The 10,134-nt window shown below is 45.7% G+C and overlaps 1 protein-coding gene across 1 annotated transcript; it reads right to left on the reverse strand.

Annotated features, from left to right (window-relative positions):
• Positions 1-3,563: 3,563 nt before the first annotated feature.
• On the reverse strand, positions 3,564-9,534 carry csdc2a (cold shock domain containing C2, RNA binding a). Its single transcript, XM_076035524.1, has 4 exons — positions 9,391-9,534; positions 5,133-5,482; positions 4,455-4,577; positions 3,564-3,762 (listed from the first exon to the last, which is right to left on the reverse strand). Exons 2-4 carry the CDS (start codon positions 5,318-5,320, stop codon positions 3,600-3,602), a joined length of 474 nt encoding a protein of 157 aa, XP_075891639.1. The 5' UTR covers positions 5,321-5,482; positions 9,391-9,534; the 3' UTR covers positions 3,564-3,599.
• Positions 9,535-10,134: the final 600 nt, after the last annotated feature.

Consider the following 10,134-nt stretch of genomic DNA (forward strand, 5'->3'; position numbering starts at 1 on the left):
ACTACTGGAGGTGTAGGGGGAAAAAGTTGCGAGTCCACAAAACCTTCAGGTCTCACATGGGAATGACACACGACAGACTGGAGGAGAGATGTGCAGGTTGTGAGGATTTAAACAGCGAGTCTCTGTTGTTGGAGGAATTATGCTTTTGTTGCGTCCTCGAGGCTTTGACAAGGCCTTTAAAAACTAGGAAGACTGAACCGGAGAATTGCTGCCATCTAGTGGTCACCTTTTATCACTTCGTCACTGCAAAAGTGCGCTCTCTCTCTCTCTCTCTCTCTTTATCTCTCTCTTTTTCTCTCTCTCTCACTCTCTCTCTCTCTCACACACACGCACACGCACTCACACGCACACGCACACACGCACACACACACACTGTATGCATGCTTATGAATAAGCACAAACACACACGTTTGTGAATACCATAGCATAGTAAGCTTTATTTAAACTATATCCCGATGACAAGAGGCAGCGTCACAGTGATTTGACAACAAAAAAAGTGCATGTGAACTCAGTCAAACTGGTTCCCATCACAGTACAGAAAGCAAAAAAAACTAAAAAAGTAACAAAAGAAAATCAGACCGCTAGGTTACAGTTTAACCAAGCCTAGCCTAGCCTAGCTTAGCCTAGCCCAACCCTAAGGGTTACACGCATGACAGAGAACTGAAAAGTGCATGACGACGCTCCATTACTGTAAAGGCTCCCGCTGTGTTACTGCATGGTCAATTTGAATCAACACATTCCACGTAGAAGTCACCACAACCTGTACAGAACATGCCGACTCTCCAAAGAAAAAAGACTGCTTTGTTATTTTTAACTTCACAGACATGAAAACTAGACAAAATACATGTAGAAATTAAAACGTTTGGGTTAAGGTTTTTTTGTCCGTTTTTCACGGCAACTGAAGACAGTGGGATTGTTGTTTTTGCAACAGGGTAGGATCATAAGAGCGACGTGTGCGCACGTGTATTGAAACAAGCACAAGTTTGCACATATACTTAAAAATGCAGCTTTTGCTTACCAAAGAACCTGATGGTCTCATAGTTACAAATGAAAATAAATAAATCAATAAATAAATAGTGTTCTTTTAAATTACATCAAGAACCTTTTGATGTTTCATGTTTATTTCTTCACAGTCATTTGCCATGACGTACGCAACCTACAGGACTCTCTTTATCCAACTTTCCACGCAAAAATCAGCAGTTCATCCTCCTACTAGGATTTCTTTTGTTGCCATATTTCAGCTCATTTCAGGTAAGTAAAAAGAAAACCTTACTGTAAATTCTATTCCAATACACAGTTATGGAAAATAATGGTCACAACATTCTTACTGGGAGAGGAAAAGTACAATATTTTTAGCTCTAGTTAGCTTAGCTCTTACACTTCTCTAAAATGAGCTTTTGTGGCAAAGCTAAAATGTTGTATATGCTGGTGGGAAGAATTTGCCACATACAATATGTATGTCAGGATCATTGCTACATTTTTTTTTTTAAAGCTGTCTTCCAAATTGCATAATCCTGTTGGCATAGTTCATTTTTCTCACTGCGTAGTGCATTCATTGAGACACAGGTAGCATTTTCCCAAATCGTAAACTGCTTTTTTGCATTTACCACAAATGTTTTTTAAGCTGCCACTCCATTTTTTGGACTGCTGTGTACTTTATAACAACAAGAAAAAAAACATTAGAAGACTGCGATTCATCACAAATAAACCAAACGTAAAATATACAGTCAATGCCTGAATAAAATATGTACAGTACACTTAAAAGTATGTTGGCTAGCCAGCGAATACTAGCTAAATTAGAAAGCACTCCATTACACCACTTCCATTTTATGATACACAATGTGAGTTTCAAACCAATTCAATAAAATACAAAGTCGCATTCAAGATTTAACCTGGAAACAGTCGTAGTTCAAATAATATTTCATGGTAAGATGTTTTTTAGTGTGCGTCATCCAAACACAAAGTGCATCAGCACAGACGCACACCTCACAACTATTTTGCTAGAAATGTGGAAAATTTAATCGTGGTTACTTGTTGAAAATTAGTCAATTCGCAGGTAAAATTTATATGTGCACACTTTGGCACTTAATTTAAGATCATGGCATAGCGAGGTGTAGTCATAGCTTGCAAAGGGAAGCAGCCAACTATTCTCAGCCCACACAACTCACTCTGAGTAGGGACAAACATCTTATACTGGCATCGCTACATCACCAATACAGCGTTAAAGAGGGAAAATTCCCACTAATGCACACGACATTTTTGGCATTTCCCCACAAACTTTTCAGTGTGCTTCAAGCGAACAGGCACTAAAAATATGAAGTACTTAGTACACAAGTATGCAATTTGTAACACCTGCTGTGGCTGTGCTAGGTTAAGCTAACTACGTTGTACAGTAGCTTCAACTATGTGAGTATACAGGGCTCACATGACACTCCCACTAACAATGCTATCAAGGCATTTTCCCATAATAGTGAGTTATCTCTTAAGTTCTACAGGTTGAGAACTGCTCATCTTTCTTGTAATGCGTGCTTCTTTTTTACCGTTTCAGACACTCCCTCCTCCACCCATTCCCCCTTCACCTTCCCTTTTCTCCCTTCTACTTTGTTTGACATCACTAACCCCAAACCCTCTGGCCTGGTTTCCTAGTGGCAGGCCTACATAACATCCATCTACCATCTCTACCACCAATACTTGAGACCGTCATAGGTGCTGGCTACAATAATACTGGATTTCTACGTTTGCCTAGAAGAAGAAGAAATGCTGCGGTGCTACAACACTGAGAAGAAAACAGCTCGGTGGAGGCGAAGACCTCCGACAGCCCCTGAGGACAGAGCAGGTACCGGAGATATTCAGCTCATTTCCCCTCTGCAGGTGTTTTCCTTGTTTTTAGCCCTTGCAGAAGCAGGGATTTGACCTTTGAGATGTTTGGATTGAACTGAAGGCAGCGGCGCCGTGAAGGCAGATTGGAGCGGCCGTTCTGTTCACACTAAGCCAAGACTGGCTGTGACAGCACGAGGGAGACAAACACCATCCTCTTTCATCTCCCCTCCGTTGGACGTTCCAGTGCGAGGCGAGTTTCTCCATCTGTCGTTGTAAACACAGACACAATATGGCTACAATGTCTGGATTCTAATTGGATGCTTGGCGTGTGATGTTTGGCAGTGGCGGCACTTCTTTTTCTGCCTGCGCTTCCTTTAAAAACCTCTCCAACTCGGCTCTGCAAGCGTGCCCAGTGAGGGTGATCCAATTTCTCAAAATGTAACTCGGACTCATGGTCAGTGCGTAAATTCTTGGCAGATTTATATGGCAAGTTAATGCCACGTAACAACGTAAAAACCCTGCACATCAAACCCAAACCTCAGAACCCCAAAACCGCCGCATTCGTACCCGAAAGAAGAAATTGCAACCTTCAAAGGAAACATTCCAGCGTGTACATTCAAGACTTCATTCCTAACGCTAACCCTGACGTGTGCCCGTCTCCAATACACCTCCAGCATAACACACGTCAGCCCCCCCCTCCCCCCAATCCCCACCCTCCCGCCCCCGAAACAAAGTTGCCTAACTGAAACTGAAATGGAACCCTGTCTGCAGTCGCCGGCCTAGGAGCTGATAATCTGACCCGACCAGGTTTCGTGTTTGGTGCCCGGGTTCAGGTGGGTGATCATCACATCCACGGCCTGGATCTTCTGGTTTTTGGGGGGGATGGGACACACCTTGTACGTCACCTCGTCGCCCTCCATAGGCACGTACTCTCCCTCGATGCTGTCGGGGAGAAACACAAACATCAAAGGTCTGGCGTCTGACTCTGAGCCTCGTAGAGCTCATAAAGGTGTGACTTTGAGCGCTGAAGAGTGGGATGAGAAACCCTCCAGGTAGCACGGACTCCTCGGCAACGGCCCACTGACTGAGAAACAGCAGTTTATGAGGCACTCACAGTTTCCTTCCAACACAAGTATTTCTACTCACTTCAAAACTAGCAATTTGGGTTTTTATAGACTCGTGTGAAAATCATCCATAAAGTAATTGAAGCAGTAAAAGTCTGACATTCCGTCCGCAGTGTGGCTCAAAGTCCAGCAGGACAAGATGTTAGAATTCCCAGAATGCAGGCTGACTGCAACTGTCGTCCTAAGCCGTGCTCCCTTGAATAAAAGCTGTCCATATTCAGACTGCACGTATTCTTTCTTTGCTTTCAGTAATAAAGTGCTAATCTCTTGTGATCTGGAAGAAAATTCTCAGGTAGAAAATATAATTATACGTCCCACCGTTGTATTGGCTGGTTTGCCTGTATGTCGATGACAGTGTGGTGTCAATGAAGATCAAGATTTTGTCCCAGAAACTTTTTACATTTTAATCCTTGCACACACAAGGTGATCAAAAATTTAAATAAATTTTAAAAAATCGAACAGAAAAACATTGGGACCGCGTAGCCTGTGTGTGGAAGTGGGATTACTCACTCGGAGATGTGGACAAAGATGTCTTCTCCTCCGTGCGAGGGCCGTATGAATCCGTGACCCTGAGACCTGGAGAAGTTTTTACACACTCCTTTAAAAACCGGACCTGATCTTGCGCGTACTGTCCTGCACAGTCAGACACAGAGGCAGAAATACATCAGCGCAACGCACTCACTGTTGCCGCATCAATGGAGCAATGTCACATTTTCGTTGTACATATGGGCTTTTTTTTTTAATCATTGAAATGTAAATATAGTAGACAAAAAATAGAAAATTGACTGTAATCTACCTATTTTTAAAATCTTTATTTTCACCCCATACTCCTGGGAATCCTTGCGTGATTAATTATATTAGAAAATCTCTCTATAAATGACAAGAGGACAGCATGTGTGGCTCTGTGTTTACACTTCCTGTAAGGAAAAAAAAACCTTGGTTTTCTCTACATGGGGATAAAACAGGGGGTGGTCTCAGCCAAGGTGAAATGCACCTCGCTGGGAGTGTCATCACTAACCTGGGAAAGCAGCCAATGGGCTATCAGTCCCCTTTGTGACACCACAAAGGGTTGCTTTTGCAGAGATTTGTGTTTAAATAAACACCTTCTGAAGAGCCAAGTTAGCATTTCTGAATTGACACTGGAAAAACACTCTGAGGAAATACGGGACCTTTTACTGAGTGACTCACGCTGAGTATGTGCGGGTGCGTTTGGTGGGCAGTGGGCTGGGCAGCTCTCCAGGCTGGGGCGGCTTCCTCTCCCGCTCCCACACCCGACTGCCCTCCCTCAGGAAGGGGAAGGAGAGCTGCAGGGGCGTCCTGGGGGACGTGAGCGGCAGCGACGGCTCTGCTGCCGGCGAGGCATCAGACTTTGACATCTTGACTGGTCACTGGTGGCGATGATTGGGGTTTTGTTTTGCTTGTGTCGCGTCTAAAAGGCTCCTCCGGTGATGCTCAAGGGAAAACTGGGACGGAGGCTTAGACCTCCTGCATGGCAGCCTGTGTGTCAGAAACAAGATCCCCTGTGATGCAGCAGTGTCCTGTAGTAAAGCAGGCACACGAAGAGAGAAGGGAAGAAGAAATCAAGCAATCCAGATTATGTCCCAGCTTTCCTGTAGTACAACAATAAAACACAATGAATGAATGAAAATACTGGATTAAAAATCTGTAAATTATGAAAGAGATAAAATGCTCCAAAATCCAGGAGTTTTATCCACAGGAAAATGTGAATCACACAGATGCTTCACCTCGCATTCTGCTGTTTCAACTAAATATTATGAGTGAATAAGCGCACAGAGTGAGTACACACTGAAATAATAGGATTGATGCACTGGGAACAATCCGAGCATTGCATGTGCAATCACGTCAGAGTTGTAGCGGAGGAGGCGTTTCTGAGCTAGCAGACATGCTAGCTTGCATACCTTCCCAGCTACAGTTGGAGACATTTCAATTAAGCATTCATGTCTTTGGTTTATGTGTGATAATAATCATTTTACAAGCCACAGTAAAAGAAGAAAAAGAAGAAGCAGTGAAAACCTGTCACAACTTGGGCTCCGTGCCAAAAGGCTGTGTGATATTTGAAATGAGCCCATTCCACAAGCTCACTGCATTGAACTGCACCGGCATGCTTTTAAGAATATGTCAATGAATTATACTTATTATATTATAGGCATGTGATGTGGGACCGAGTCAGCAGTTTGCAATCTTAACTACTGTGTTCTCTCCAGGTGAAAACACACAGTTTAAATGCTATTTAATTCTTCAAACCATCTGTAATTAAAAACTATTATTCTGCATATTTGACATAATAAAGTGTTGAGAATCGTCATCGGGGTGAAGCTGTGAACAAGATGAAAAAATAATGGAAGGATTCTAGTTCTGGGCGCTGGGCTGATCTTTGAAAAGGTCCCTAGACGATGTAAAGGACAGCCCCGCCCCCGAGGCCCCTCAGCTCCACCCATCCCACTTGATTATATAAAACTCCCCTCTCGCCACGGAACGCCATGCATTACAGGATTGCTTCTTGCCATGTGTGTGTTCAAACAAGCGACTCTCTGACCTGCCTCGCTGCAAACCGCTTCAGCTCGGAAACTGTGTTATGACACAAAGTGTTACCATTTCAGGCATGATCTGACTCATCCTTTATGACAACCTGACCCCAAAGGGCTGCAGGGAGGGTCAGTTTTACAAAAGCGGAGGTTCCAAAACATGATGGAACAGTTTTTAGCTGTTACCAGTGTGACATCCGCAGGCTAAAACGTTTGGAGCAAAAAAAACTCATTTCTATGTGTGTCAGGGTGAATCCCACAGGCTCCGTTCAATATTGTACTTTGCCTCTCCCACTGTTAGCCTAAATATAGCTGTGGTGTGTGTGTGTGTGTCCAGATGAAAGCTGGCACACTGGACAGAGGTGAACCAGTTGTTGTGATTCAGGGCTGCAGCAGCAGAATACAGAAGCTTCAGACCTTCAGCAACAGCAAACAAACAGAAGGTGTTCAGGTTTCCGTTGCGTGCGTTCTGGTCTATATTGTCTGTAATACTGTATGTGTTACACTAAAGGCGTGAACATGAGAATTTCTGACCCCTCTGACTTCATTAGGGCGTCTTGTTGTCCAATGACCGAAAGGTAAGGTTGGTGGTTCAAATCCCAATTCCATCCTAGTCCGTCGTCGTGTCCTTGGGCAAGACACTGAACCCTAAATTGCTCCCAATGGGGCTGGCAGCGCCTTGCATGGCAGCAGCCACCCATTGGTGTGTGAATGGGTGAATGAGAGGCCTTTGTAAAGTGCTTTGGGGTCCGGCGAAGGTGCTGGAAAAGCACTATATAAGTGCAGTCCATTTACCATTACGTTCAATAGAAACACTCTGTTCTTTAACAGCTGCAGCATCAGGGAGTGACTTTTGACATAACGCAACAAGCCTACTACCATCCTGACTGCTCTGTAACTCCACCTGGCCTTCCCCAGTTATAGCTCCTCCTCTATAACATTGTTAAAAGCACACAAACAGACGCCCGGTGTCGCAATCATCAGGGGAAATTTGAAAATGTAAGTGGTATTTCAGTGTTAAGTTGTCCTAATACTACAAGGATATGATGCTGGGAAGTTTGAAGGAAATTGACCTGCAGAAAATAATCATTATCGCAGACATTGTGTTCTCTTCATGGTAGCAAATGTTCAGTGTTAGTAGCTGTAAATTACACATCAGTGTAAACAGGTTGGCTGTAGCTTTCCAGCAACAGTTCCAAACTCTCCTGGCAGGCGATTAACAGTGTGAACACGGCTAACCACACTATAGCTGACAACCAGATGAACCTCCTCCACCTTGCGTTCGCTGGTGGTATCTCTTTTCATTCAGGTTTATCTGAGCCAATGCATGCGCTACCTCATGGCTCCAATCAAGGTGTTGTCTCACCTGCCAGGAGGCTTCCACGCGATGTCTCCTAGTGAAACATTTGTCTTCTGTGAGACCACTGGCCTGAGGTAGGTGCCAGCAACCTTTGTCACGTCACAAAGAGCTTATTGCCACAGCTGGGTGTTCTAAAGTCACACTTGAAAGTGAAGCGAGCAAAAGAGGTGGAGGGACAAACCTTTCCCATTTCCTGGGAGTTCTTTAATAGTAATATATGTTAATAAAGCAGATGATGACCATGACAATAACGATGATGATGATGATGATGATGATGATGATGATGATGACGATGACGATGACAGCTGATGAGGTGGGCCAGCTGCTACATCCCAGCAACATACATATCGAGTGGAATTGAAAGAGGATTTGAGAAGAGGATCTGGCATGAGAGCGCTAATAAGCCCTATGATCATCATCATCATCATCATCATCATCATCATCATCATCATCACAAGCATTAATCTCTCCAGTTTCAAGCTCATTTGGCCACAGTGCACTGCCAGTGGCTGAAGAGCAGAGCTTTCATCCCCACTGCCGTGACCAAGTCTGGCATGTGGTCAACGATGATGATGATGATGATGATGATGATGATGATGATGATGATGAACACTCAGTTGTCACTGTGGCAGCTCAAAGGGGAGGAGACAGAGAAGAGAGAGGGGGCCACTGCCACCATGGATGGATGGAGGGATGGATGGATGGATGGATGGATGACGAGGCACGAATGTGAATAATTCAGCAGCAACTTGGCAGGCTGTTCCTCCCTCCCTGCACCCCCCATGGATACATGCACAGCAGATATATGAGGAAGTGGAGCAGCGCCCACAGTGCAGCACCGCTGAGCAGGCGGGGAGTGAAGGGTGAGAGCAGCAGCAGCAGCAGCAGCAGTCTGCTGGGAAAGAGCCTCCACACAGACAAAAGGCCAAACGCACCCTGGGTTGTTGCATGAGGGCCAGTGAGGCTGTCTGCGCTGCTCCGCATCAGCATGGCAAACACGTCAACTACACTCCCAACGCGCGCGCGCGCGCTCGCGCGCACTCACTCACTCGAATTGAGCTCGAGTCTTTCAACTTTAGGGTTTTCTATGTTTCCCAAGATCCCCGCTTGTCTTGGCGCAGGGCTGAGCGAGAAGGGGAGGCCGGCGGTGGATGAATAATTCACAATAAAATCAAACGCCTTCAGGCCGTGTTTTTCTCCAGAACGTTCCCACATTGGGACAGCTTGAGACAAAAAAGGAAGGAGGAAGGCTTTACCGGTAGTAACAAGAATCACATTAAGGGACAACGAGCAAAAAAAGAAAGAAAGAAAGAAAGAAAGAAAGAAAGAAAGAAAGAAAGAAAGAACAACAACAACAACAAATGTGTTAAGAAACAGGCATTAATGTGTGATCGCGGAGTCGATGCTAAGCACCACCAGCTCATCACCAGCCTGCCGGGGAGCGCCGCCGCCGCTGACAATGAGCGGCTCGGCGCTCCCACTGACTCACTCACACACTCACAGTCCTTCGGGTGAAGGATCCGTCTGAGCGGACACTCACCGTCCTGGAGGGCGCCGATCAGCCGGCGCTCGCTCGCTCGCTCTCTTGCTCGCTGCTCCCCGCTGCTCCCCGCTGCTCCTTCTCACTCACGCACACCACGGAACGCCGCGACGCAATTATGTCATGAAAGAAGCCGGTGCGTGCGCGCGCCTGGGCGTGAGTGTGTGTGTGTGTGTGTGTGTGTGTGTGTGTGTGTGTGTGTGTGTGTGTGTGAAAAGAGAGAGAGAGAGAGAGAGAGAGAGAGGGAGAGAGAGGGAGAGAGTGAGAGAGAGAGAGAGAGAGGCGGCCGGGACATGCGGTGCATGCGTGAGTGGATCTTGGTATGGATGCGACGGCACCGCGTACACGCACACACACCCACGCATGGGTTGGGAGGAGGGAGGAGAGAAGGAGGGAGGGGCAGCGAGTGAAAAGGGAGGCGGCAGAGAGAGAGGGGGTGAGGAGGACGAGGAGGGGGAAGGGATGGATGGATGGGGGCGCGCGCGCACACACACACACACACACACAGAGGCATCAACACAGACACATCTTTGTCTTCATGATGTGTCTGCCGCAGAGAGAATGTGTCATTAAAGGAGACCCGTGTGAAACTTTCACAGCGATCTGGTGCCATAAAATAGAAGAGACAATGCGCATGTCTACATATGAAGGCATTTAAAAACATATGCAACTATCATCTTTACTTGCATACATGAATGATGAACATTTTACTTGAAATTCTTATTTTCGTTAACACCCGATACC

Source organism: Nelusetta ayraudi, unplaced genomic scaffold, assembly GCF_046127955.1.
Source record: "Nelusetta ayraudi isolate G7.1 ecotype Tasmania unplaced genomic scaffold, CSIRO-AGI_Nayr_v1 ptg000042l, whole genome shotgun sequence".
NCBI classification, from domain to species: domain Eukaryota; kingdom Metazoa; phylum Chordata; class Actinopteri; order Tetraodontiformes; family Monacanthidae; genus Nelusetta; species Nelusetta ayraudi.

What these genes read in the sequence shown, in the direction of transcription:
- csdc2a (XM_076035524.1), bottom strand. Translation starts at nt 5,320, where the DNA reads ATGTCAAAGTCTGATGCCTCGCCGGCAGCAGAGCCGTCGCTGCCGCTC. An exon ending in CGCACCCGCACATACTCAGC is followed by an intron (nt 4,578 to 5,132) that starts GTGAGTCACTCA and finishes CTGACTGTGCAG; the next exon opens with GACAGTACGCGCAAGATCAG. An exon ending in ATCTTTGTCCACATCTCCGA is followed by an intron (nt 3,763 to 4,454) that starts GTGAGTAATCCC and finishes TCTCCCCGACAG; the next exon opens with CATCGAGGGAGAGTACGTGC.